The 26,871-nt window shown below is 59.5% G+C and overlaps 1 protein-coding gene across 1 annotated transcript; it reads left to right on the forward strand.

The window, feature by feature from the left end:
• The first annotated feature begins 6,173 nt into the window (after nt 1–6,173).
• GADD45G (growth arrest and DNA damage inducible gamma) lies at nt 6,174–7,947 on the forward strand. Its single transcript, XM_060610236.3, has 4 exons — nt 6,174–6,580; nt 6,816–6,917; nt 7,049–7,262; nt 7,341–7,947. The coding sequence occupies exons 1-4, from the start codon at nt 6,528–6,530 to the stop codon at nt 7,449–7,451; spliced, it is 480 nt and encodes a 159-aa protein (XP_060466219.1). The 5' UTR covers nt 6,174–6,527; the 3' UTR covers nt 7,452–7,947.
• The last annotated feature ends 18,924 nt before the right edge of the window (nt 7,948–26,871 follow it).

Here is a 26,871-nt window from a genome sequence, read left to right on the forward strand (position 1 = left end):
TACAGAGAAGTTTGTCTCTCCCTTCTTCACAACAAGCTCCAGAGCCAGCTGGTCTGAGTTCAAAACCCCACTTTGCCACCTCTCGGCTGTGTGACCTCAGGTAGGTTGCTTGCCCTCTCTGTGCCCAGGGTTCCTCATGTGACAATAGTACCTACCTAACGATTCAGGGATGTTTTTAAAGTGCCTGACCTATAGCCAGCCCTATAAAAAATCTGCTGAATAAAACCGTAACACCAACACCCGCTAATGATAGCACACTCGAGATTTGCTTTTTATTTTTATGTATAAAAATGTTTCAAGATTGTATTTTTTTTTTCCAACGTTTTTTTTTTATTTTTTTATTTTTGGGACAGAGAGAGACAGAGCATGAACGGGGGAGGGGCAGAGAGAGAGGGAGTCACAGAATCGGAAACAGGCTCCAGGCTCCGAGCCATCAGCCCAGAGCCTGACGCGGGGCTCGAACTCACGGACCGCGAGATCGTGACCTGGTTGAAGTCGGACGCTTAACCGACTGCGCCACCCAGGCGCCCCTCAAGATTGTATTTTAATGTAACCTCTACCCCCAGCATGGGGTCTGAACGTACAACCTGGAGATCGAGAGTCAGGTGTTCTACCGACTGAGCCGGCCAAGGCTCCTGCTCTGTTCTTCTCATGTGGGTGAAATTCAACACTGAAAAACGGAATTGCACGTAGAAGCGTCACTAAAATAACTTGAGTGTATGTAAATATTTTGCATTTTTAGAATTCCAGCTTATGTAAACAGCGGAAGCAATCTTCACAATTTATGGCTGTAACTTACTTCTGGGAAGCAGGCATTTTCGCAAAAGGGAAGTGGAAGAATTTTATCTGTGGCTACTTGCTAACACGGGCGTGGCGGCCACCTGCATGCCTCCGGGAAGGCGCGACCTCGGGTAAGTTTGACGGCTGTCTCTCCTTCGTGCCCTCAGTGCGCATCTGAGACTTTCTCTGGGTCATTCCGGAGTTAACAACCACTTCCCCTCCGCTGCGAACAGAATGGACCGGAGTCCGGTGTCAAGAGGGGCAGCTCGGTCAAAGGTCGTGCCCCCCGCCCCGCCCCGCCTGGAAACACAGCCTCGCGGATGTCTGCCTTGTTGATCTCGTGACAGACATATGGCCAGCATCGCTCCTCTGCGCGATGCCCAGAGCACGAGTCAGGGGGATGGTGGCTGGAGCGGAGTCTCTTCTCCGTGAGAAGTTTGAATTTGTCTGACCTGCGATGGAGTCGCAGAACGTTTAACTGCACAAAGTACGAAGAAGAGGACGACCCGTCTTTACAATCCCAGCGCTGCACGGTGCAGTCGGGGTTTCTGTTTGGATATTTTGAGTAGCTAGAGTCAGGTGCACTGATGTGCACACGCCCCTGCAGTCACACGGCCCCTTGTCTGAGGTTTCGTCATGTCATGAGATTGTCTCCGGAGCATCTCTTACGACTGCGTAATGTTTCTTTCAGGACCACCTGCTGTATACCGCCTGCCTCCTCCGGTGGCTTCCGATTCCCACTGTTAGGAAGGAACGCCCCAGCGAACACTTCCTTGCGATGCACACGTTCCGTCGCCCTTGTTCAGGTGACTGAAGAACTGTGGGTTCGACAGGAGGACAAGCAAGGACTCTCTCAACCTTGAAATCACGCACTAACCTTTTGCTCAAGGTAAAGCTAAGTCGGCAGCAAAACCCGCCTTTGAGCCTGTGGTGCTAACTTCGCTGCCTGAGTATCCAAGGCCCTTTTCTGGGTGCTCACGCACCTGCTCTGAATCGTCCTTCAAACATAAAGGGGGACTTTCCGTTCGGAAGTTGGTGGCCGTACATGCCCAGACTGCGCTGCACGCTAAGGGCTTCCCGTGTGCTGTTAGAGAAGAGAGTTAAACACCAGCTCGTCGCCTACAGAGACTAGGCGTGGGGCGGGGGGCAGGGTGGGGGCACGCCATGTGACCTTTGGGCCGCGTCTGGGGCTCCCACCTACACAAACAAGTCAGAGCGAATTTGTAAGTCATTTTAGAACCCTGCCCCCCAAACAAGAGCAGAGTGTGGGCCAAATGGTGACCTGGCGTGACCTTTAGAAACTCCCAGGGAGGCCCCTGAAAGGCAAACGTTCAGGACTTCTTTCCGCGGGGTGGGGGTAGGGGCCCAGGCTCGAAGTCTGGGCACATGGCCAGGCCGGGAAGGACAGCACATCTGTGGGCTTCTCGGGGTCGGGGGAGCGCAGCCACGGTGAGACCTGCTGTCACTGCCTGCGGCTGTGACATGTGTCACCGACCATTGCTTACTCACGGTAGGGAAAGTGCCACGCGCAGGAATGGCCCGCCCCCACCCCTCTAGGGGTTTCAGGGGTTTCAGTGAGCCGTGAGTAACCGCTCCTTCCAGAAACCCCTCTTGACACACGGGCTGACCACAGACGTCCGGCCGGTGCTCCGTGGGGATTCCCCTTTCTTGTTTTCCCGTTCGGTCTCACCTGCCATCCAGTGACGCTCCCTGGGGTGGGGTGAGGGTCTCGCATAGCTCCCCGGGGTGACGGCGAGTGGGGGCGTCACTGCCCTGTGCCCCATAGACCGGGCGCATTTGAGACGCTGCTGCTGGGTTTTAGCTAATAGGTGTGTGTTTTGCACAAAGATTTGGTTTCTTTCTTGAGTTAATGAAGTTTTGTCACCAACTCATGCCCACACTGCCATCTGTGAGTTTTGGGGAAAAAACCCAACACTTCTTTGAAACCCAGGAGGCCTGTTGTGCCTTGTGAAGGGGCTGGATAAATAGGGTGGGGTGGGGGTAAGTGGAACCCCTGGACCCTCTGCAAGGGGGTCAACACAGACTGCTCCAAGAGCCCTGGGCCCACACGAGACACAGTCCCACCCAGTGTGGGACACAAATGGTGCCTAACCAATTCGAGGTCGTTTTCTAAGAACCTGGCCCTTTTATTTTGCTTTTCAAACTTCTTCTTCTTTTTTTTTTTTTTAACATTTATTTGTCTTTGAGAGACAGAGAGAGAGCGAGACAGAGCATGCGTGGGGGAGGGGCAGAGAGAGAGGGAGACACAGAATCCGAAGCAGGCCCCAGGCACCAAGCTGTCAGCACAGAGCCCGACGCGGGGCTCGAACCCACGAACCATGAGATCATGACCTGAACTGAGGTCGGACGCCTAACCAACTGAACCACACAGGTGCCCCTAAACTTGTTTCTGTTTGAAGTTTGCAAGGGCGGAAGCAGATGATGTAAAGGAGCAAAGCAGCTGGGTGAACCGGAGAGGAGCCGCCTAGTCTGGAGGCCCCTGTGCGTGTCCCTCCAGCTGATGGTTACTGTGGGGGTGGGGGTGGGGACCGCAGGCACATGGGGACCAAATCTTCCCATTTTCCAAGAGAAGCTGGAAAGGCAGAATTTTCTGTGAGAGCAGCCGGTTTGGAAACCTGGCTTTGACTTTGTCCCCGAGACGAGCCACAGGCCAGAGGAGCCCTGCGTGCAAGGAACCCTGTGTCCTACGGCCACTGGCCACTGGCTTGCCATTTGATGGCCACGTGCTCACTCTAGAAGTAAATAAGTTTTGCAGCAAGGGCTGCCTCATAAGGTTTACTGCTCACTCGAAGCCCACCTCTTTCCATCCCTCAGCGAGCGACAACTCTCCCACGTCGTAGTCAGGCCGTGAGAGACTGTGTTAGCAAAAATAGCTAATTAACATTTCCAAAGGGTCTTTTAAAAAAATATTTATTTATTTTGAAAGAGAGAAAACATGAGTAGGGGAGGGGCAGAGAGAGAATCCCAAGCAGGCCCCACACCGTCTGTGCAGAACCCGAGGTGGGGCTCGATCTCACAAACCAGAGATCATGACCTGAGTTGAAATCAAGAGTCGGATGCTTAACTGACTGAGCCACCCAGGCACCTCCCAAAGGGTCTTTAAAACAGAGCATCCCTGAGGATGTGTGTTTCATAAAGTCACTACCACCCTCGTTATTAAGGCTCGGGGAAGGCTTAGGGGTGCCATCACGGGGAGTTGGGATGACATCACAGCATCCTAGGACCTGGGGCTCCAGCGGGCTGAGTCACTGGCCGAACGTAGCTTGGGAGCAGGTGGGGCATGTGGTCTGCCCGGTGAAGGTAACCGGGATGGGTGAGGGCACTACCCCTCTCCCGGTAGTCCCACCAGTAGGTGGGGAAACGGCAGACCCAACAGCTCCTGCATTTGTCTAGACCCCAAGGTGGTGGTGGCTGGGTCTGGTGGAGGCCAAATTGGCTTCCAGATAAGACGTCTCTTTCCCAGTTGAGATGAGGGCTTTGCGGCCATTTGGACTGACCGAATATATCCGTGTGAAGCCATATCCTATGGCATACCAGAAAGGCGGTTTTCCTGAAACCAAATACCCTAAAAATGTGAGCAGAGGAGAATGGCCCACCGGCTTGTCAGCCCTCTTCCTCCAGGTTGGCTCAGTGCCACCTGGAAATGCTGCCCCGCCCGCAGCGTCCCCTCCCCAGCCAGGCCTGTCCAGTGGCCTTCCTGTAGGAGGAGGGGCTAAGACCGGATGCCCCCCAGATTTGTATTGTTCTAAATTGGGGAGGCTGGGGTGAGATGTGCGGTAAGTTCTATCTGCAACATTTCCTGGGGACCTGGAATTAATACATTTTAAGATTTTTAATACAAAGAAAAAGATCAATACCTAAACCTCCGTCCCTTAAAAATAAACATTTTATATCAAGACATACCGTCATTCTGCAAACCACCAGCAAAGAAGGAAAGGAAGCAGCAGCAAGTGAAGGCGTCAGGTGCCTGGCTCTCGCCACTAGAAGAAGACACCTGGGATTTCTGGGACAGGAGGTGAGCACGCACAGGCTTCTCCGAATCCCGGAAGCGGCCCTGCCTTCGCAGAGTCTAAGTCCACTGGGGGGTGTGCAGGCCGCCAGTTCATTCTGTCGTCCATTTTCTAGAAGTTTAGCAGCAGTGCCTGGGCTTGCTGCGAATTCCCGTGCAGGCTCCAGGATCTTAGAAAAGGGGGCCATGAAGCGCACCCCAGCGCGACAGCGTAAGTGATGCTGTCCATGGACAGTCTGCAAGTGCTGGCTTACGGGCCCCAAACGGTGACCTCACAGCAGGGGCTGTGTACCTCCTCTAGCTTTAGTTGTTATAAGTGGCAAACAAGCTTGTTATATACGTATATTTAAGCCATTAAAACATTTCAAAATAGCCTAAGAAATCTGGGCTCTGCCTCCATCAGGACTGGGTCGGAGTGTCCTTTTGTCCTCATTCCCCCCGCCCCACCCCCGGGGTGGGTTGCGCAGCCCTTCCTCTGGTTTCCATTAGTGCGCAGCTGGGTTGGGGCTCAGCGGACCCGCCAGGGCCAACCCCCTAGAAGCCAACGGAAGTGGGGGCGGGGGTAGCCCGAGTCTTTCTGGACAGCCTGTAGGTGGCGCTCCGGGAAAGGGATTCCGAGCTGCCTTCTTCAAGCCCCTGGGGACAAGAGCTCCCGGTCCCCGCGCAGCGCACCTGGCTGCGTAGACAGTGCAGAGCCCCGTGGGAGGACTCGGTGGGGGGGTTGGGAATCACATGCAAAGCGGCGCCCCTGCTGGGGATGCGCACCCAGGCGCGCAGGAGCGGCACGTGGCCCGACCTCCACGCGCCGGGCAGCCCCGCGACCCCCACGCGCGGCGGGGCCCTAGCGGCCCCACCCTGCGGCAGGTGGACAGTGTCGCTATGAAGAGAAAGCCTCGACTGTCCCTCCTGCAAACCGCCACACGCCAGACCTCCGCTATTGTGCGCTCTCCATAGAAATGCAAACGAGCCGCGTGCGCCGGCCGCAATCTGCTCGCGCGTCCCAGCGCCCCGCAGCGCAGCGCTCGGCCGCGGGCGGGGAGGTCGGCTGGGACCCTCCAGGGCGGCGGGGCCGGGGCGCCGAGTGTGCGGGGAGGCCTGGCCGGCGGACTCGCGCTGTCGCCCGAGGCAGCTGTGCTGAGGCCCTTTGCAAGCTTAAAGCCCGAGCTGGGTGCTTTATACTTTAAGTTCCGGTTTAAAAGCAACAGTCTGCTAAACTTGAAATTAAAAGTAAAGAAGAAAATAGAAAGGTAGCAACAAAAATAAGTGCAAAACAAATCTTTAGTTTCTCCAAAGGTGCATTTCACAAATTACAGCGCCCTATTAACAGGCAAGATTTTTTTTTTTAACTTTTTCCTTTTAAGGACTTAAAACAACAAAAAGGCGAGTGAAATCTGCAGGCTCCAGTCTGCCTGGTAACACCCGGACAAAAGCGGCAGATTTGAGGCATTGTCATCCCCCGCACCCCTCCCCACGTGGCCTTCTGGCACGAGCCGCGGCCGCCGCCTCATTTGCATCAGAAAGCGAGCGGCGGCCAATGGGCGCGCAGCCTAGCGCCAGCTGGCGGCGGGGCGGCCCTGCCTATATAAGGGCGCGCGGCGGGCCGGGGCGCACTTGCCAGCCGTGCGCTCGCCGGGTGGCCCCAGCCTCCCGGTGCCCGCCGCGTCCGCGCCCCTCGCTCCTTTCGTGGATAACTAGCTAGCTGCTCGCCGACCGAACCATGACTCTGGAGGAAATCCGCGGCCAAGACACGGTTCCCGAAAGCACCGCCAGGTGGGTCGGCGCCGGGCGCCGATGTCTTGGGGCGCGGGGAGCCTGGCCGTGTACTGGACGCAGCCGGTCGGGCGGCCACCTTCGGGGAGCCGCGCGGGTGGGAAGCCGCTGGGCGGGAGCCGGGGCGCCCGAGGTGCCTGTCCTCGGCTGGGGTGCCCGGGGTGTGTCCTCGGGGCTGGGGGATCCCGCCGCGCCTTCTGGCCAGTCCCCGCTCACGGCGCTGGCTCGTCCGCAGGATGCAGGGCGCCGGGAAAGCGCTGCACGAGCTGCTGCTGTCGGCACAGCGCCAGGGCTGTCTCACCGCCGGCGTCTATGAGTCCGCCAAAGTCCTGAACGTGTGAGTGTGGACGCGGCCCCGGGTGGGAGCGACCGGGGGCTGGGGGGGCGGCGGCGGCGGCGGCGGCGGCGGCGGCGGGGGCACCCCGGGCTCGCCGCCTCGCCCTCACCGCCCCCTCCCCGCCCGCGCAGGGACCCCGACAACGTGACCTTCTGCGTGCTGGCCGCCGACGAGGAGGACGAGGGCGACATCGCGCTGCAGATCCACTTTACGCTGATCCAGGCGTTCTGCTGCGAGAACGACATCGACATCGTGCGCGTGGGCGACGTACAGCGGCTGGCGGCGATCGTGGGCGCGGGCGACGAGGAGGCCGCGTCGGGAGACCTCCACTGCATCCTCATTTCGGTGAGTGTCGCCTCCGCCCGGGTGTCGCCCCGCCGCGGCCGGCGTCCAGCCAGGCTGACCTCTGCGCTCTGCCCGCAGAACCCCAATGAGGACGCGTGGAAGGACCCCGCCTTGGAGAAGCTCAGCCTGTTCTGCGAGGAGAGCCGCAGTGTCAACGACTGGGTGCCCAGTATCACCCTCCCCGAGTGACAGCCCGGAGGGGGCCTTGGTCTGATCGACGTGGTGACGTCCCTGGGCGCCTAGCGCGCGGCTGGCTCTGTGGACGCGCCCTCGGAGGTGGGGCGCCGGACCGGAGCGCTGCGTGGAGAGCTGCGAGGAGGGGCGGTCCCCTGCAGGAGGGGCCCGGCGGCGGCGGCGGCGGCGGCGGCGGCAGGGGCAAGTCTGGCCCCCAGCCCGGGACTCTGCGAGTGTGGGGAGCGGCCGCTTGCCCGGGAAGGCCGGAGGCGGGCCGTGGGCCACGGGGCCGGGAAGGACGCACCGGCCGGGCAGGCGTGACTCAGCAGCCTGCGCGCTCTCGACAGGAAGGAGGGGAAAGGCCAGGCGGGCGAGGCCTGGACGGCAGTTGCAGGAGCTCCGTCGGACTGAGCAGCACCGCTGCGCACCAGCGGGCCGGGCGATGCTCGGGTTTCGGAAGGATTATGCTGCTGCACCTTTGAGTTTTTGACAATAAATTTACTGAAACAAACTTCTTCTCTTTATTGAGGGCAGGGGGTCCTTGCCCGAGGGGGAAGCGGTGTGCAGGGTTCCAGGTGATCGCTGACCCCCCCGGGGACTGCCTGGCACCTAGCATCCTCCGGTGGGGCTGAGTTAGGGGCTCCTGGGGCGCTGGGAATGGGGGAGGGGCGCTGGAGCGTGTTAGGGCCGAACTCGAGCCCTGCCCCCATTTCTCTTTTTAGGGAGATTTTTAAACTTGCAAGACAGGAGCATACTTGAGATAAGACATCAGGGCAGCAGCCAAAGGCTGGCCATCCAGCCTGATAACAGCGGCCTCTCCCTCCCCTCCCCCTCTCCTGCCCGCAGCCCCCTCCCTGCTGACAGCTGCTTATCAGAGCGGCTTGCAGGATGCAGGCGGCGCCCTCCTGCACAATGAACGCTGCCTCGTGCAGCCGCTGCCCTTTGTGGTCCCCAAGGATGGTGGCAGAATGCTCTCGGGAACCTTCTCCTCTTAGAGGCTCGGCGCTTACGGCAATGTCACCACGGTATTAATATCGTGGATGACATGATGCCTGTGTTTAAGCATGAGTCATCATTCTGTCACGGCTGTGGTAGAACTTCAAAGATCTGAGCAAAAATGGGAAGACATCGTCGACACAAACGGGGTGAGCCATTGTGAGTGGAGCCGGCTTCTGTTACCTGCTATTCCCAGCGCTCTCTGCCCACACGGAGTTAGGAGGCTGTGTTCACAGTCCCATTTAAACACTTGTGGAAGCAAAAGAATTTAAAGCTTTTCCACAAAGACCTTCTTTGAGAAACATCCAGGAGCCGGGGGGTGGGGGGAGATGTCCGGAGTGAATCAATCTTTTTTATTAGGCCAGTACGTCCTGATTGCGCCTCTCTGCTTGGCCGGAGCCGCGTCCGGCAGGGGAAATGCCCATGGGGCTGGCCTGCTGTTAGCAAGCTGCCTGGCAGCCCAGGGGGCCTTCTGGGCAGAGGAGGGATGGCGTATCGTTTTCCTAAGCAGAAAGTTCTCCCGATTTACCAGCTGTCCCAGGTGGCCGATTCACCCAGTTGGGCTCCACTTTTTAAATTCTCTCCAAATCCTGGAAGCCTTCACAGGAAAAGAGGACTGCTCGAGCTTAATTATTCTTCTCAGAATGAAAGTGTTCTGTTTCACATTTATCATCTCTTGGAGACGTTTCCCCCTTGATGAGACAGAGGCCCAGTGAAATAATTCAGGTGTGTGTGTGTGTGTGTGTGTGTGTGTGTGCGCGTGTGTGCGTGTGCCTGAGTTTCGTTAATATTTTACCTACTTGCTTCTCAGAACCTCGAGCGTATGTCTACGCCAGCGTGCATCCTGGCAAACGACCATTTGCCACAGCAGGCTATAGTAAACACAAATGGGGCATAATTACTTTAAAATGTGCCCTTTGGTGAGTGAATTTACAGAACATTGCACAGAGCGGGCAGGCAGACACCCCTGCTGGCCGCCTGACCCCTCGTAGACCAGTCAGTTGGCAACTCTTAAGAAACTCGGCTTTCTTGGATGGGAACTCACAGCCAGGGTGCCTGCTGGAGCCTCAGGGCCTAGGAGAATTTGCAGGCAAAAAAATGCACGCTTGGACGGTGCAAACCCCAAAGCTGCTGGTTTTGCTTTGCTTTGTTGTTTTGTTTTTGACGAATGGGATTTTATGCAATTACAATGAGATACCCAGGTGATAAAACTCATGGTGCTGTGACACAGTGCTGCCTCCACACTTCCAACAACCACAAGTGGTAATGCGTAGATAAGCGGGCGATCACCGGCACACGGAGGCGATCCACACAGACAGCGCCCGGAAAGCGCTGCATGAATGTTAATGACAATAGTACTTGAAAGTTAATGAAGGCATTTGCTGCAGATCACAGAACACCAGGTGGGCTGGTAGATTTAGGGCCCGAGTTCTGGTCCAGGGAGACCCTGAGCTGCGAGCCGGCTCTGTCCAGGTGTCCAGTTCTGACCCGGTTCTGGCCCGCTATCCCCCACAGGAAAATTTCCAGGCGCCATTCGGGGTAGTTGGTGTTTATCCCTCGTTTTGCCGATGAGAAAGTGACCTCGGGTAGGTGAAGTGGCTGCTGCTGGTGAGCTCTTAGGGGTCCCAGTTGTGTCCGATGCCCCGTAGACCTGCGTTTCCAAGGCTGGCGGAGGGCTGTCTGGCCCCCACGGTGGCCGGTCCGTCCCAGGCCCAGCTGACCGACGTGCCAAAGGCCGCACGTGAGGCTTCTCCAGAGGGAAGGCGGTGGCTGGGAGCATGTGATGGGAGCAGCACGGATCTACCTGCCCGTGACGGTGGGAACCTGGCCTGACGGTCTGGAAGTGTCGTCTTCTGGTTAAGGCCAAACTTCCTGTTGCCGCCGTGGCTTCACGTTACTCCGAGAAGACACGCTTCTCTGCCTCTCCAGCCTCTGGACGTGGGACAGCAGGTCAGTGAAATACAGGAACGTCCGGTGGGGTCTGAAAGCCAAGTCCTGGAAAGCAAGGTCAGTTAAGGAAACAGCGTCAAAAGGATGTAAAAGCTTTTCTTTTTCTTCCCCCAGAGCAGGCGCGGATCCTACAACCATGGGCCATTTCTTCATCATGCCGCACACTGGTTGTGGTTTTACTCCTTCACCTCGAGGGGAGGTGGGATTCACAGGACTCAGCCGTTCAGGGCTCCAGGCCGGTCTCCGGTTGGAGGCATCAGCCCCGTTGTGTGGCGAGGGGGTGGAAGAGATTCAGCTCTTTGGCTCGGACTCCTCAGCTACCCCGTCTTTGTGACAGTGGCCCGGGGCCACATTCGTGTACAACTTTTCTTCCCCAAGTGGGAATAACCCAGGAGGAAGATTTACACTTGTTGCATTTTTTTTTTTAATGTTTTTTTATTTTCGAGAGAGAGACACATAGAACACAAGCTAGGAGAGGCAGAGAGAGGGAGACACAGAATCCGAAGCAGGCTCCAGGCTCCGAGCTGTTGGCACAGAGCCCAACATGGGGCTCGAACTCACAAACCGTGAGATCGTGACCTGAGCTGAAGTCGGACGCTTCTTAACCGACTGAGCCACCCCGGCACCCCAAACTTATTGCGTTTCTATTCTGGCAGAGCACAGGCCAATGGAATTCTAAGTGGGAACATCGACCCAACAGTGAAAAGCAAAGTTGAAAGAAAAGATACAGGCTGGAGAAAGTATCCTGTTTCTCAGCAAGACCCCAGCGGTTCCTGGGACCCTGTACCACCTCCCACCCCCACCCCACAGGAAGGGAAGCGTGGACCCCAGGAAGGAGGGGGTGGACAGTAGGTCAGGCAGGGTGAGGACCGCTGTGGGAAGACGCCCCGAAAACCATTGTGCGTGCATTTCTGCCCGGGGTTTCTGCAAATCGCTCCTGTGCTGGTTCCGTGGGGGCCCAGACAATGACAAGGAACGGGGAGAGGCTCCCGGAGTGTCCAGAGGCATTTCTCTTGCATTTCTTGTGGCAATGCTCCCGTGTCTCCACACCGTCTCTTTCCATCCCTGTCTCTCGGCACAGACCCCACCCCCTCAGATCTAGGCTCTGAGACCCCTTGTGCCGGCCTTGACCTCTGCTGTCACCCCACCTTCCTGATCACTGGCTCCAGTTACCTGCCTACAACACGGGTCTCATGGTGGCACCCCTGTCACCCCGTGGATAACGGAGACGGCAGCATTCCTGCTGCCCTCGGGGCCCTGCCCTGCTCCCCACATCGGGCGGGGCCTCCCCCTACTTTGCAGGCCGCCTCCTCTCCCTGCAGAGCCTCTCCTACATACTATGGAAGTCTGTTGACAAGCCTGAGCGTCCTTCATGGAGAGGAACAGAGTTTCCTCTGAAATACTCTGCCTCCAACGCGGTGCCTGGACATAGTGGCAAGGGCTGCGCTTTGAATGTCTAATGGCAGAGGGAGAAGTGAGCCATCCACGCGGGGACACTGGTGTGGGGTCTGTTGCCGGACGGGGCATGGGTTTGTCCTTCCGTCTTCATCGGCACGATCTTCGTGAGCATCGAGTGCGTTTGCCAGGAGCCCGTTCTGGGAACGGAGTCGAGATGCTGGACGCTTTGGAGACCTTATATTTTACAGGAAGCAACACCATTTGTTTTTGTCAGTAGGAAGACACACGCAGTGAGAAGCACCAGTTTCCTGAAGGATGGAGGAAGAGGAGGGAGCAGGTGGCGGGACCCTGAGCGGGGCCGAGCGGTGGGAGGGTTTGACTGTCTGTCCTGTAGGGAGCGGGGAGCACTGCGTCCTGTGCAGGAGGAGGGACTGGCTGCCAGCCCCTGAGGACCGGCTGTAAGGGTCAACCTGGATGAGGGGTGTTCGTGGACGGGCAAGGGGGCTTCTGAAGGTGTTGCCCTCCCTGCCCAGGATGGCCCGGCCCGGGGAGACCCAGCCACAGGTATTGGAGGGAAGGCAGGGCTGGGGACTTCTGGAGGGACTTCCCCTGGCACCTGTCCCAGTTTCCCTGCGGAGCCAATGGCCCTGAACCTGGCTGGGTGTTTCCCGTGTGTCGTGCAGGGCTGACGGGGGTTCATGGCTCTCTCGCTGTCTCTGTGCTGCCCGAGGCTGTCCTTCATCCAGGGTGTCTTGAGGAGGCCTGCGGGGCCTGGCGGGAGGCTGGGAAGGGCCGGGACTTGGAAGCCGGGGCTCCAGCTCCCCCTGCGACCCCCAGAGCAGGCTCCGTGCTTTCTGCCGGCTAACTAGAGCCCAGGCCCACTCGGATCCCGGGAGGGTGGTTCTGGGTGCAGTGTTTGCAGAGGTGTCCCAGTCTGGTCTGAGCCAGCGAGCCCCTCATGCAAAGTCTGTGCACTTTGACAGAAAGAGCACGTGGAGTGCAAAATGTGATGGGCCGTGATGCTGCAGCGGGTGGGGAGTGGCCGTGCGGTCTGCTGGGACCGTCTCCTCTCTGGGACAGCCACGACGTTAGAAATCACAGAGACAAATCCGGCCGCAGACCTGCCACCCAGCTCTGCGCAGGGGTTAACTCAGCATCTTGGCGTGAGTGTGGTAGTCATGGTCCACATGGCCCTTCCTGGCACCTGAGGATTCCAGGCTGTGCACCAGACCCCCTGAGGGTTCCAGGCCAGGCCCCAGACCCCCCTGAGGGTTCCAGGCCAGGCCCTAGGACCCTGAGGGTTCTAGGCCAGGCCCCAGACCCCCCTGAGGGTTCCAGGCCAGGCCCAGGCCCCTCTGAGTGTTTTAGTCCAGGCCCCAGGCCCCCCTGAGGGATCCAGGCCAGGCCCCAGGACCCTCTGAGGGTTCCAGAGCAGGCCCCAGTCCCCCCTGAGGGTTCCAGTCCAGGCCCCAGGCCCCCCTGAGGGTTCCAGGCCAGGCCCAGGCCCCTCTGAGTGTTTTAGGCCAGGCCCCAGGCCCCCCTGAGGGATCCAGGCCAGGCCCCAGGACCCTCTGAGGGTTCCAGGCCAGGCGCCAGGCCCATACCCATGTGCCCCAGTGCCTGCTGTCTCCAGCCTTCCTCAGCTATACCCTGTTTCCCAAAAGCACAGCGTCTGGGGCTTGACTTCCCTGTGCCCCCACCCTGGCCCCAGCTCCCGCCAGGTACTCCTTCAGGGAGCAGATGGTTTTAAATTTCTGAAAGACAAACCCTTTATCTGAAACATCTGCACGGTCTGAGCATCTGTTAGACAAATGGTGCATGGGCTCGGGGCTGGGGCTGTGAGGTGGTGCAGAGGGGGTGCCCACAGGTTCAAGGGACCCACACCTCCATGGAGCCCCCTGCTGTGGAGTGAGGCAGGGAGGGCCCGTTGGTCCCAAGGAGGAAGAGGCCTCAAATCCCATCCAGGATAGGATTTCTCCGTTAACTCACCATCTGCCCTTTCCAGTGGGAAAAGTGATACAGTTTCATACAAAGACTTAGGTTTGCAAATAAAAGTATCAATTAATAGGGACACCTATTAATAGGGATGGCTCAGTCAGTTAAGCCTCCGACTACAGCTCAGGTCATGATGTCTCAGTTTGTGGTTCGAGCCCGGCATCCGGCTCTGTAATGACAGCTCAGAGCCCGGAGCCTGTTTCAGGTTCTGTGTCTCCCTCTCTGCCCCTCCCCCGCTTGTGCTCTGTCTCACTCTCTCTCAAAAATAAATAAACATTAAAAACCTTTTAAAAAAGTATCAATTAACATGCTCAATGTTACAATCTGGAATCTGGCCCGAGGTCCCGCTGTGCTTGGCTTCCTGGCCCCCAACTCCGGGCTCTGTGCATCCAGGACGTCTCGTCCAATGGGAGGAGGGCACCACATGGGCTTTTCCTAGGACTTGGCCAACGGAGGGGTGCGGGGAGAGAGGTCCCTTCTCTCTGTCCCTCTCGCTGCGGTAACACCCCCGCCCCTGCCCTGCACCCCTGCCAGGAGCCCCTCCCCCATATGCACTGGGGTACCAACTCCTCCCTTGGCCATGCAGCCCCGTGGCTCAGCCACCTCAGGGAGTGGTAGCAGGCCCTGGCCACCGCAGCTCAGGTGGTGGGTCTTCTTGGAACAGGGAGAGTGGCCATCTGAACCTGGAAGTGCCTGCCTATGTGTGGGGGTCTTGTGTGGATCCTGAGCTCCGGTTCTCTGCGGACAGCTCATTTCCAGCAAGCCTCCGGGAGCGCTGAGCTCTGTCTGTGGAGGACATCTGAGCCCCCAAGGCACCCCCCGGGCCCGGGGGCTAGTCCCGAAGTTACCCTGAACGGGACTTCCCATTTGCTCCAGGTCTGGCCGACAGCTGGCAGCAGAGGGGTCTGTCCCCCTGCAGATGGGACCCTATGGAGGTGGCCATGGAGAAAGGGGAGGGGTGCCGGCCCCATGATCAGACAGGGGCTGGTCCCGGCTCCTGGCCCCTACTGGGCATGGAGCCGGAGCCCTGGGTGGGATGAGGGGTGAGGCTGCTTTTGAGTTCCTGAGCATTGGCCGCTTCCCAGCTGTGGCTTCAGGAAACCTCTACCTCTCTGAGCATTGATTTCCACATTTGAAAGAACTTGACCTTACACAGGGCCCGTGGGTGCAGAGGGGCCCAATGTGCTAGGTGACCCTGGATTTGACGTTGGGTGGGTTGTTGATGGTGGTCCCTGCCTCAGTCACTCAGAGCCTCTCGGAACCTGGGGACTCTTTGCCCTTAAACAAAGAACTGAAGCCAGCCGGGTCTCAATGTCTCCCAATTATAGGATTCCGGTTTTTGGGGTCCCCAAATTTGTTTTACTAGCAGCTTCCTCCTCCCACATGTGCACACACATGCACGCCCCCAAATGCACACATGGGCACACACGTGCACACAACATACACGTGCACAACATATGCATGCAGACCTGTGCATACACATACGTACCCACGTGTGCATGTGCGCGCATGCACACAACATGCATGCACACAAATACACACGTGCACACACAATGCATACATGGCATACCACTTACATGCACATGTCCATGTGCATGTGCACATATGCACACACAGGTGCACACACAATGCACACACATAGGTATACACCCATATGCACACACATGCACACGCACAATGCATACACACAGGTGCATGCACACACATGCACACACATTGCACACACATAGGTGCACACATATATGCACACACAGGTGCACATACATGCACACACAATGCACACACAGGTGCACACACACATGCACACACAGGTGAACATACATGCACACACACAGCTGCACACACATGCACACACAATGCACACACACAGATGCACACACATATGCAGGCACAGGTGCACATACATGCACACACAATGCACACTCACAGGTGCACACACAATGCACACACATAGGTATACACCCATATGCACACACACGCACACGCACAATGCATACACACAGGTGCATGCATACACAATGCACACACACAGGTGCGCACACAGATGCACACACAGATGCACATACATGCACACACAGATGCACATACATGCACACACAATGCACACACAGGTGCACACACATATGCACACACAGGTGCACATACATGCACACACAATGCACACACACAGGTGCGCACACATATCTCCTTGGCTCTCTGTTGTGAGGCTCAATCACTCAGACCTGCCGGACGCCCCAGCTGTTAACCAGGTCAGCAGGGTTTGCCGTGTCAACCTCAGACGGTCCAGGGCGAGTGGAAAGAAAGGGGCTGCGTCACCCTTTCAGAGAGCGGCAAGGCTCCCGAGGGACAGACCGAACTCCCATACTCTCTGGCCTGCTGCATCCTGCCTGAGCTTTGCAAACGTGCCCACCAGTTTGCTATTAAAATAGCGAGCGCTGGGAAATAAACTGGCAGTGCTTCTCTCAATTGTATTCCCTTCCCTTCTGAGAGAGCCTGGCTGTCGCCCAGCAGGGGTGACAGCTCCTGTGCTCCGGTCTTGCTCTGACGCTGCCACCACGGAGCCACGGGCCACGTGCTGCACACAGTCCCTAATGCTTTGCAATTCTTTCCCTTGCTTCTGCTCCTTCCCGTGGAGGCTGACCTCTGTCCCGTAAAAATGCAAGGAGACCATTCTGTGTCAAAGCTGAAGGAGCCCAAAGGTCTGCCTTTTCCCATAGGGTAACCATTAAACCGATTTCTTCCTGCAGGCAATCTCTGTCCCTAGCACTTGCTTTTTTTTTTTTTTTTCTTCTTCTTTGAGGACTGCAAATTACTCCAAATAAACAAGCTGGTACAGAAAAAGTAATGGCCAGAACGCTTGGTTTCCACTGAACGATTATATTATGGAACACTGAGCCTTCTGGAATACAGGGTAAGATGATGGACGGACGGCCCGTGAACAGTACATTCTGTTCTGAGCTGCAAGTTGGTGGCTTTCATTCTCGTGCTCAGTCTTGCACAGGTTAGCAAAGTAGTGAGGGAGAACTTGAGCTCTCAGGGCTCTCAGGGAGCCTGTCTTGTTTGCCCCGGACCAGCGTCTGGCGCAGAGAGCAGATTCCAGAGCCCGCGTGCCTGGCTGATCAGCTCTGGCCTCGGCGAGACCGCTCTGCCCTTAGCGTATCTGCAGAGAGTGCAGGGACAGCCTCTCCGGGGCCTGTGGGCAAAGGGGGGGGGGCGGTGCTCTGCCCTCTCTGCAGAGTGGTCTGTCCCCCGTGGAGAGGGGCCTGGGGCTCCAGGGAGCGCCTGCGGGAGAGCTGACGCCTGCCCCTGCCCAGGGCACACCCACTGCTGGATCCCAGTCCCAGCCTCTCCCTGTCCCCTCTTCCATCCGCGGGGCTCACTCAGGCTCTTTTGTGGGGACGCTGTAGAGCTGTGAAGGTCACCACGGTGGCGGCCCAGGGACGGCTGGCTCTGTCTCCCCCTTCTCGAATGTGGGTGATGCTGATTTTCTTCCTGCACCTGCACTTCCCCCAAAGGACCCCCACTCCCTGGGAGTCACATCTGCGTGGCCGTCAGCCTGACGCCCCCTGGCAGCCTCAGCTTGGTCCGCCTCTCCCATTTGTGCATTCTGACCCTCCCCCCTACCCCCCCACGATGCCCGCTTTCCTGGAGGGTCGGGGCTCGGGGCAGCTGTTGTGGGCATCGTGTCCTATATCATTCGGGGCGCTGTGCATTTCTTCACCTGGCTCCCAAAGTCAGAGGCGCCCCGAGAGCAGCACCCAGCACCCCCTCCCCCTGCAGCATCCCTGGGGAGATTCCTGGGGCACGACTCCCTCCCTTCAAAGCTGGTCCAGGGATTGTTCGCAAGGCCTGGTGAACCTCGTAAGCCGTGTGCCGCCACGGGACCTTGTGGGAGACACAGAAGCCGAGCCCCATCCCTTGGTGCCTCAGCGTGACCTGCCCGTGGCCTCCGGCGCTGGGTCGCGGCTCCAGGCTGGGTGGCGACGAGGCGCTTTGGGCACAGCCCCGCTGGCAGGACCTCCTGTACCGCCGTTATTTTTATCTCCGCGTTGAGTGCTAATTGGTAGTTTACCTGCATTGCTCTGGCCCCCCTGAGACACGGCTCGTGGGGCTCCCCTGCCTCCGTCCTTGGCACTGAAGATACACACCTGTCTGCCTTTCCAGTATTTCTGGCAGGCTGGGGGGCACGGGGAGGGCCGGGAGGGCCTCTCCGCAGCAGGGGGCAGAGCGGAGACAGCACAGGACAAGCGGGTGGGGGCCTTGGGCTCCTGGCCGCCGTCGGGCCGTGCCCCTGCACGGGGACTCGGCCGGGGCCCTGGCCAGTTTGCTCAGTCCGGGGGGCGCATGCACACGCCCCACGCCCAGGCCGTCTGGGCAGGGAAAGGACCGGCAGGCGCCCCTCCCCCAGGGGCCAGGGAAACTGCTGCCCACGTAAGAGGCTCTGGGCGCCCCAGGGGCCAGCTGTCTGCGGCCAGGCGGCACTGAGCGCCCTTTGTTTCTTGCTGCAATGACTTCCCTCTTTGGGTCAATTGTGTGACCTAATAGCTGTTACTGTGTCTGAACAAAGTGTGCCGCGGCAGCCCGGGGGGCAGCTCGCTCTTGCCCCAGCACCCTGCCTGCCACCCTCCAACACCAGGCGCCGGCTGCTGCTTGGCTGGCCCTCTCAGGGGCCGCCTCACGCGGTATAGCCGGTGCAGAGGTTAGGGGGAGCCCAGGGAGGGCTGCGGATGAGGGGGTGGCGTGGACAGGGGCCCCAGTGGACCACAGCCCATTTCCTGGGCGTTCTGCCTGGTCTGGGTGCATCCGCCAGCCAGCTGTGTGCACTTAGGGTGGCCAGGGTGAAGCCCCCGCGGGGTGAGCTGGCTCTTCCCTTAGCCTTCGCGGAATGTTCTGGAGGGAGCGGAAGAGGCTCTGCTGGCCTCACTGCAGCTGCCCTTGGCATCTGTCTCAATGACGACTCACGCTTCTTTCCCGGGGATCCCCTGGGCAGGTGCGGAGCTGAGTGTGGTCGCCGCGTGCACGATTCGGGAGCTCCCCTTCCAGGTGAGGGGCTGGGTGTGGGGCCTCTGAGGTCGGTCAGCTGGGACGCTGAGGCTCTGTCTTGTCCACCGGTAGCTGTGGTCTGGGGTGGAGGGCACGGCCTCGGGGTCGGCCGGGGGTAGTGGAGGGACATGGACGCTGCAGGAACCGCAGTCCGGTGGCCGCCTCTGCCTCCGTCGGACGCCCGCGTGTGTGCAGCGATGCACCTGTCGGGTTGGGCGGGGACACGCTTACTTCGTCACCCCCTCGGCCATTGCCGCAGAGAGGGCCAAGTGGCCGTGACAGCAGCCAGTGCTGTGGGCAAAGAAGCCACCTGTGCATGAGGTGGCCGAGGGGTTTCCTAGGCATGGAAGCTGGGAGAGGGGGGCGTCAGAGAGAGGGGGACCCCCCCCACCTCGGTGCCCGGGACTGCCATGGGGGTCCCCGGGCAGCACGGATTCTTTGTGGCTTTCTGCCTTCGCTGTGCATTTTCCACTGTTGTTCAAACAGGGCACATCACGGCGGGATAGTGAATTGACCTTTTTTAGGGCTGTTGATAACGGCTGTTGTTTCAGCTTAAAGCAAAGTGTTAGCTTTTCCATCCGATCCCCTCTCTTATCGCCGGGGTTCTGTCGAGCGACTGGCCGTGCAAGCCTTTCTGCTGGCACGCACCTGTTAAGTGCACCCCGCGGCCCCTGTTTGTGGTCACCCAGCCGCGTTCCGTCCAGGGCGAGGGAGGCCTGGCTGACACGCGCCTGAGATGGAAGCAGATCCTGGGAGGGGGCCGCCGAGGGGTGGGGGGCCCAGGGGTCGGTGTGGACAGGCCCCCCTCCCAGGCAGGGGTGAGGACGGGTCAGCCACGGCGAGGGTGTTCTGGAAAGCTCCTGAGGCAGGCGTCACGCGGCAGGGCCGAGAGCCACCGAAGGTCCAGCAGAGCTCAGTCCTGCTGGGTCCCGGGATCTCGCCGGCGCACAGGCTGCGATGGGGCCGGGGGGGGGCCTGGGGAGCCTGCCCCTCCAGCCTGCGCCGCGGCTCTGTCCGTGGTCCACACTCTGCGCAGACAGAAGGCTGGCGTGCTCCTCCAGGGTTTATCCGGCCCTCGCAGTGCACGTCCTTTTCCTCCAAAGCACACTTTGGCCTTCCTGCGGGGCCTTCCTTACGCACAAGAGTCATAGCCCGTCGACATGAACGCGGCAGCGGGGCGCCCCAGGAGGGAACGCCTCTTGGGCCAGCGTCCCAGCGTGCGGCCGGTCACACGGGGGCCACACTTGGTTTGATGCTGGGCTCTCACTGTCCTGAGCCGCTTTGTATCGCTGGGCCAGAGACGCGGTCTTGCCGTGAGGGGCTCTGGTTTGCGCACAGCCACACAGAGCCACGCCAGGGCCCACGCGGTTGGTGGGAGCGCATCCCTCACCGAGGGCGGGACCCTGCTCCCGGCCGGTTTTCACAGTCATATCCGGGCCTGGCCTCGTGCTGCTCTCTCTGGAGATGACGGAGCCACTGGGCCAGACCCGGAAGGGCCCCCGCCCACGTGGCCTCCAGACCAGACCCTCCTCTGCCACATCTGCTTTCCTGTGGGCACTCGCCCCCTGCAGCGTCCACGCGGCTCCTCCAAGGGCAGGGCCATCCCAGACCCCTCCGTCCCCGGCAGGTGCCATGTGCCCCAGCCAGCATCAGCAGACGTTGGCCGAAAACCCCTCCCTGCCGCTGCCTCGGAGCAAGGACGTGGCTCCTGGCGAGTCGAGTCCCGTGGCTCACGGGGACCCGAGACGGGAGGCAGGGACCCCAGAGGTCGCATCATCCCCCCACCCCTGCTTCTCCTGTCTCCTGGCCTTCATCAAGGCTCCTGTGCACACGGGGAGCTCCTGCAGCCCAACTGCCTGACGGGGCTGGGGGCTCACGGGGCCGCAGAGGGCCCAACTTCGCACAGGACCGTGGGGGCGAGGGCCGCCGTGCCAGAGGCGGTGCGTCACTTCTCGCTCTCCCAGAAGTCAGGGGACACTCTGCTCAGGTGTGCACAGGCTGACCTGAGGACCCGCAGGACATCCCTGACAAGTGGGGACCTCGGTCCTTGTGACACAGCTCCGGCTTGGGGTCTGAGGAGCCTGCACGGGGTCAGAACCTTCCAGGGGGATCGGACGGAACTCTGACAAGTTCGGACTTCAGAAACCTGGAAAGGAATCTCTCCTCCTCCCATTGCGGCCTGGAGGGGACAGGAAGTCCCGTGGGTGCCCGGACACTGTCGGGCCTGGCCTTCGGTGATGCGGGGTCCTGTAAACAGGGAAATGGGGGCTTCAGTCAGGGTATCCCTGTGATGTGACGCCCCTGTCGGGTTTTGTGTGTTCATCACCTGCCAGGTGCTCGGCTGGACATCACAAACGCGAGGGGCTGGATCCCGCCCTCAGAGTAACTCATGCGTGGGACAGGGAATCTCATACTAGTCAGGTGGTCACACAAAGAAGCACTGATTACAAAGAGTGAGGAGTGCACATAGTGCAGGGACAAGTGTGCTGAGTGGGGGCTGTGGCCTGAGAGCAGAAGGGCCCGTGACAGGGGTGTAGGTGATGTGTGTGTGCGGAGTTATCTGGGACGGAACAGCACGTGCAAAGTCCCTGGGGCAGGAGGTTCCTGGCATGTTTCAGGGCCTGTCTGGCCTGTGGTGGGGGCATGGAAATGGCCTGGGGCTAAGGTGGCATCTCTAGAGGAATTCACTTCACTGAATTTTTTAAATGTTTATTTTGTGTTTTGAGAGAGAAGTAGAGTGTGAGCAGGGGAGAGGGAGAGAGAGAGAGGGAGACACCGAATCTGAAGCAGGCTCTGAGGTGTCAGCACAGAGCCCGATGCGAGGCTCGAACTCGCGAACTGTGAGATCATGACCTGAGCCAAGTCAGTCGCTTAACCAACGGAGCCACCCAGGTGCCCCCAGAGGAATTCACTTTAAAGGGTCCACTGAACAACCTGCGTTCTCGTGTGTGTATGTGTGTGTGTGTGTTTGTGTGTATGTGTGTGTATGTGTGTGCCCCTCTTCCGCTGCCCCCCACCTCCCCTGCTAGGCTGTGCTGGGGTCCCCGGGAACCCCGGGGTGGGGCCGGCTGGGGCCAGGCGCTGGACACTGCACCGACGTGCCAAGCCCCTCCAGCTGGCACAGGGCTCCTGGAAAGGTCTCTGCAGCTGTCCCGCAGAGTGGAATGTTCCCAGGCAGGGCCTGTCCCTTTCTCTGGAAGCCTCGGAAACGTGCCAGGAATAAGAGAGGCATCCTTGAGAATCTCCGGACCCAGTGGGGGTGTTCCCAGAGCACGACTCCCACCGCTGGTAATTAGGACTAGGGAAGAGGGAACCCCAGCGGCCTCGGTGGGTGCCTCGGTGGGTGGGAAGCCGCTTCCAGAACCCGGGAGTCTCGGGCCGGGTGTGGGGGCCAGCAGCTTCCTTACTGTTGACTTCCCGTGCTCCCAGACCACGCCCCCGTCTAGTCTCTGCTGCGTTGCTGTGCGTGTGGCTCTGATTTGGTTCGGTCCCCTTCTGCTCCCGGTTCTGCCAGAACCACCAACCGTCTCGGAAACAGGGAAGCGTCCTTCCAGAAAGACATCCTTTCAAGTCTGAACGCCGAAAGACAAGCAGGCCACCCGTTTGGCTCAGGCACCGTGCCTGCGAGGGGCGGCTAATACCCCCTTTCATCTCTGAGTCCCTCCTTTCCTTGTTTCGGTAACAAAACGCTTCAAAACCAGCACGTGGAAGACGGAGCTTCTCTCCCCTTCGGCAGAGGAGAACACCCCTCTCCCACGCGCGCTGTCCTCTGTGTGTCCCCCCCCTCCCGTGACAGCGTCCACCCAGAGCTGGATGGAAGGAAGTTTCAGTCCCACCCACAGCCTCTGGGGAGAGACGGGGGGCTGGAGTCGGACGAATCGCCAATGGCCACAGACTTATCAACATGCCCGGGTAACAAAGCCTCCACAAAACCCAAAAGGATGGGGTTCTGGGTTGGTGGCCCAGAGGCTGCCATGTGTCACCATGGCAAGGGGACCTCACCCTGTGTATCTCTTCACCTGGCTGTCGATCCACATCCGTTAACGTCCTCTGCAATAAACTGGAGATCCGGTGATCTCTGCTCCCAGGAGGGGGCGGTGGGAGCCTCCCATCTGTAGCCCATTAGCCACGAGCACGGGTGGCGATCTAGACCAGCCGGAGTGTGAGAGGAGGGGGCGGGGGCAGCCTCGCGGGACGGACGGAGCCTCTAATGTGTAGGATCTGAGACCGTCCCCAGCTAGACGGTGTCCATGTGGAGTTAAAGGGCAGGATGCGGGTCAGCGTCTGCTGAGAATTGGAGACTCATCTGGGGTAGGACGGACACACGTCATCACAAGCCACAAGCAGGTGGGGTTTAAGGCCGTGTTGACGATTCAAGGTGAACGCTTTCCTGAGGCCGGACGGGCACCGCGGCGGGGCGACGGTGTGACGTGGTGACTTTCTTTCTAGCGCGGGGCGGTTATGAGGCATGCAAGGCTCTTTCGTTTCTTTGTAAACATGCACAGAGCATCCTTGGGCAGCCAGGCTGCGTGTGGCCCTTTGGAGAACCTCTAACCTGCTGGTTCCTGAGTCCCGTCTACGGAAGTGGCTATCTGCTCGGTGGAGCTGGCCCGAATCACAGGCACGGTGTGCTGTCAGAAAGGAAAAGGTCTCTGAAGTGTTGGCAAACCCCAGCTGTACTGAAAATGCTGCTCCCGGAGGGTCTCGTGGAGGGGAGCCCTGCCCGACGCATGGGATCTGGGAGACGGTGTTGCTGTGGTCCACGAGGACCCTGCTGCCTGCTGCTCTTCTGACCGAACCTGGGAGGACCGTCCATCCAGCCCCTGCACGGGCAGGGACGAGGGACTTACCCTCCGCCACGTTCTTAGGCCTCCCAGGGAGCATTCTGCTCAGCAGCCCCGAGCGTCTCCTGGATGTGCCTCCTGGATCTGGGAAATGAGCCACGGGCGCTGGGTGGTGGGAAAGAGCAAGTAGTTCCTTCTGGAAGCAGTCGGGGCTGCTGCGTCATCAGGTGATGCCAGGCTAGGTGTGGGGAATATCAGCGTCCTCGCTGCGGGTGTGACGGGCCACGGGGATGGTTCCCCCGTAGCCGTCTTTCCCCCTCAACGTCCGTAGATGCTAACGTCTTTGTAAGTTTGGGGAGCATTCACCCCCATTGGCTGAATAAGAATTGCAAAGTTGCAGCCCCTGGGGGGAGAGTGTCCCTGGCAGGGCTGGACCCCTTCTGGGTCCTCCTGATCCTTCCTTTCTGAGTAAGTGGGACATCCACACGGGCCCACGGGGGAGCCCTGTCAGGGCCCCGTGGGTGTGCCTGAAGCAGGGCACCGAGAGTTGCTTTCTCTGAGCCGCCACGGACCACTCTCCATCTGTCATCAGGCACCTCGACAGGTACAGTTGGCGGCTCTGTGTCCCCCCCTGGCCAGCCCCCTGGGCCCACCGCCCTCCCAAGGGGGCTGGGTGTGGTTCCTGTGCTAGAATCCTGCAGTCACGTGACAGGCAGTCAGGCTGAGTGGCAGGTGTCCCGGGGCGTCCAGAGCCTCAGGTTGTCCCCCCCACCCCCCGGCACCCCCTCCCCCGGACCCTGAAGGCACCGAGGAGCCTGGGGACGAGTCTGGCACGGTCCCGACGGGACTTGCAGCCCTCAGACCCTCTGGTCTCGGGCCTTGGGGATGTGCGCCCTGGCTGACCACGGACCGACAGACAGACGGACAAGCTCGGAAGGCACGCAGGGTTTCCAAGGCCCCAGCTTGCTGGACGTGGGGGCCTTCAGAGCATGCTGGCATCTGTTTGTTCCTCTGAGCTTAACTGGCCGGCATCCGGGCTGCATGTATCCACTCACCAGAAGCTCGTAGAAAGGGAAATCTTTCTGCCGTACAAGAAAATGGCATGTTTTCCTGCAGAGCCTCTCGGGACTGGCGAACGTTGAGGGGGTGTGGTCCATGCGGACGCAGCCCACGCGACGTTTGATTAAAGAAGGCTTTTGTAAACTTCTGTCTCGGGAAGGGCCGGGGGTCGTGGTGGCCCAAGCTCGGGCTCTTATCAGAGCTACTGGAGGGATGCCCGGGGACACCATGGTGCGGAGGGCAGCACGCCGCGTGTCTGCAGGTGCCATGCGGGGCACCTGCCCTGGGGAGGACATTCCCACGTGCTCTCGGGCTGTAGGTCCAAGGTTGAGACTCAGCACGAGCCCACTCGGGCCGCAGCCGACCTCGCCGGGTGCTGGACAGGCCCACAGAGGACGTGCATTGGGTGCCTGCCTCCAACCCCTCTGCTGGGGCTGATGCTGTGGGACCCTGGGACTGTGAGCGACGCCTCCAGTCCGGAACGAAGCCCCCGTGTGAGGACAACGCTACAGCTCACGGCCTCCTGGACCTCAGCGCCGTCCGCCTTCTGTCTACTCACAGGACCCAGGCCTCTGGGGCCAGCTGAGGGACGGTCGCCGGAGACCCCACCTGACTGCGCGGAGGCAGCCGGGACGGCCTGAGGGTGTCCGGGCGGATCTCACAGAAGCCACCATCCGACCAGGTGAGGGTGTCCAGGAGGGTCAACCTTCTCTACGGCAGCTGCATCACGGGCACAGCTGGAGGGACCCTTCAGGTGATGTGTCCCCGTCTGCTCCCGTGTCACCTGCAGGCAGTCTGTCTTAGGGCTTCTGTGGACCCCATGCCAGCTGGAGGGTCTTGAGGGCCAGGGGCTCAATGGACAGTCACTCCAGTGTGCCCCCGGTTGTTCTGGGCTAAACTGAGTCCCCTTCCCCAGAAAGATACAGTGATGGGGGTGCCTGGGTGGCTCAGTCGGTTGAGCGTCCGACTTCAGCTCAGGTCATGATCTCCCTGTTTGTGAGTTCGAGCCCCGCATCAGGCTCTGTGCTGATGGTTCAGAGCCTGGAGCCTGCTTCGGATTCCGTGTCTCCCTCTCTCTCTGCCCCTCCCCTGCTCTCACTCTGTCTCTCTCAGGCAATGAATAAACATTAAAAATGTTAAAAAAGAAAGATACAGTGTTGTGTTAGCCTCTGGCGCCTGTGCGTTGAGACCACGTCTGGAAACAGGTTCTTAGCAGACGTGATCGAGTTAAGAGGAGGGCATCAGATGGGCCCTGATCGATATGACCCGAGTCCTTATAAGAAAAGACACACAGAGGACAGCTTCTGGGAAGAGGGGCAGAGGTGCGAGCGATGTGTCCAGAAGCCAGGGGCTGACGGCTGCTGTCGGAAGCCGGAAGATGCAAGGAAGGATTCCACCCGGAATCTGGCAGGGAGCGTGGCGTTGCCGACAGCCTGATCGCTGGCTTCTGGCCTCCGGGACCAGGAGATGGAACCGTCTGCTGTTTACTCTGGTTTGTGGTGCTTTGTTGTGGCCGCCCCGGAACTGAGACTCTGCACTGGGCCGCCCTTTCGTGCTCTCGGGTCGGGGGTCTATGGGTATCAAGGTCCCCTGGTTAGTGATTCCATTCCTGGCCGCGGAGTCACGGGAAACAGGTGACCACACCTGCCGAGGGCCTCCACGGACACAGCACGGCCATCTGAACCCCTCATAACCCCGCTAGCTGGGCATCATCAAACCCGTCTTCCAGAAGGAGAAACTGAGGCTCAGAGAGCACCCTGTTCCGGGCTCGTAGCGCTGGGTGAACAGCCACGAGACTCTGGGCTTTCTACTAGCATATGGCGGCCTCCGGACTCCGTGCCCCCCGGACCTCCAAACTGGAGACCCAGAGGGGCAAGGTGTCGGCATAAAGAGGCAACATCTCACGGCAGAGGGAATGACCGCGTTCTGAGCCACATTTATCTGTTCGGCTCAGTTTCTGGAGTCAGCTGTGTGATCTCGACCAGGCTGCTTGGGCCCTGGGCCTCCGTTTGCCCACCTGTGAAATGGGTATAATGGTGCAGCTTCTGTTGCACTGTGACGGGCAGGAGTGGTGGTTTGTCTTGCCTGCTCTGCTTTTGCAAGATCTCTCCTCACGCCGAACCCACTGAGATGACAGCCGGCGGTGGTGCGGGACCTCGAAGCTTCGGGGGAGCTGGGGCCCACGGGGACTCGTGCCATCGACCCCTCAC

This window comes from Panthera onca, chromosome D4 (genome assembly GCF_046562875.1).
Source record: "Panthera onca isolate mPanOnc1 chromosome D4, mPanOnc1 haplotype 2, whole genome shotgun sequence".
NCBI lineage: Eukaryota > Metazoa > Chordata > Mammalia > Carnivora > Felidae > Panthera > Panthera onca.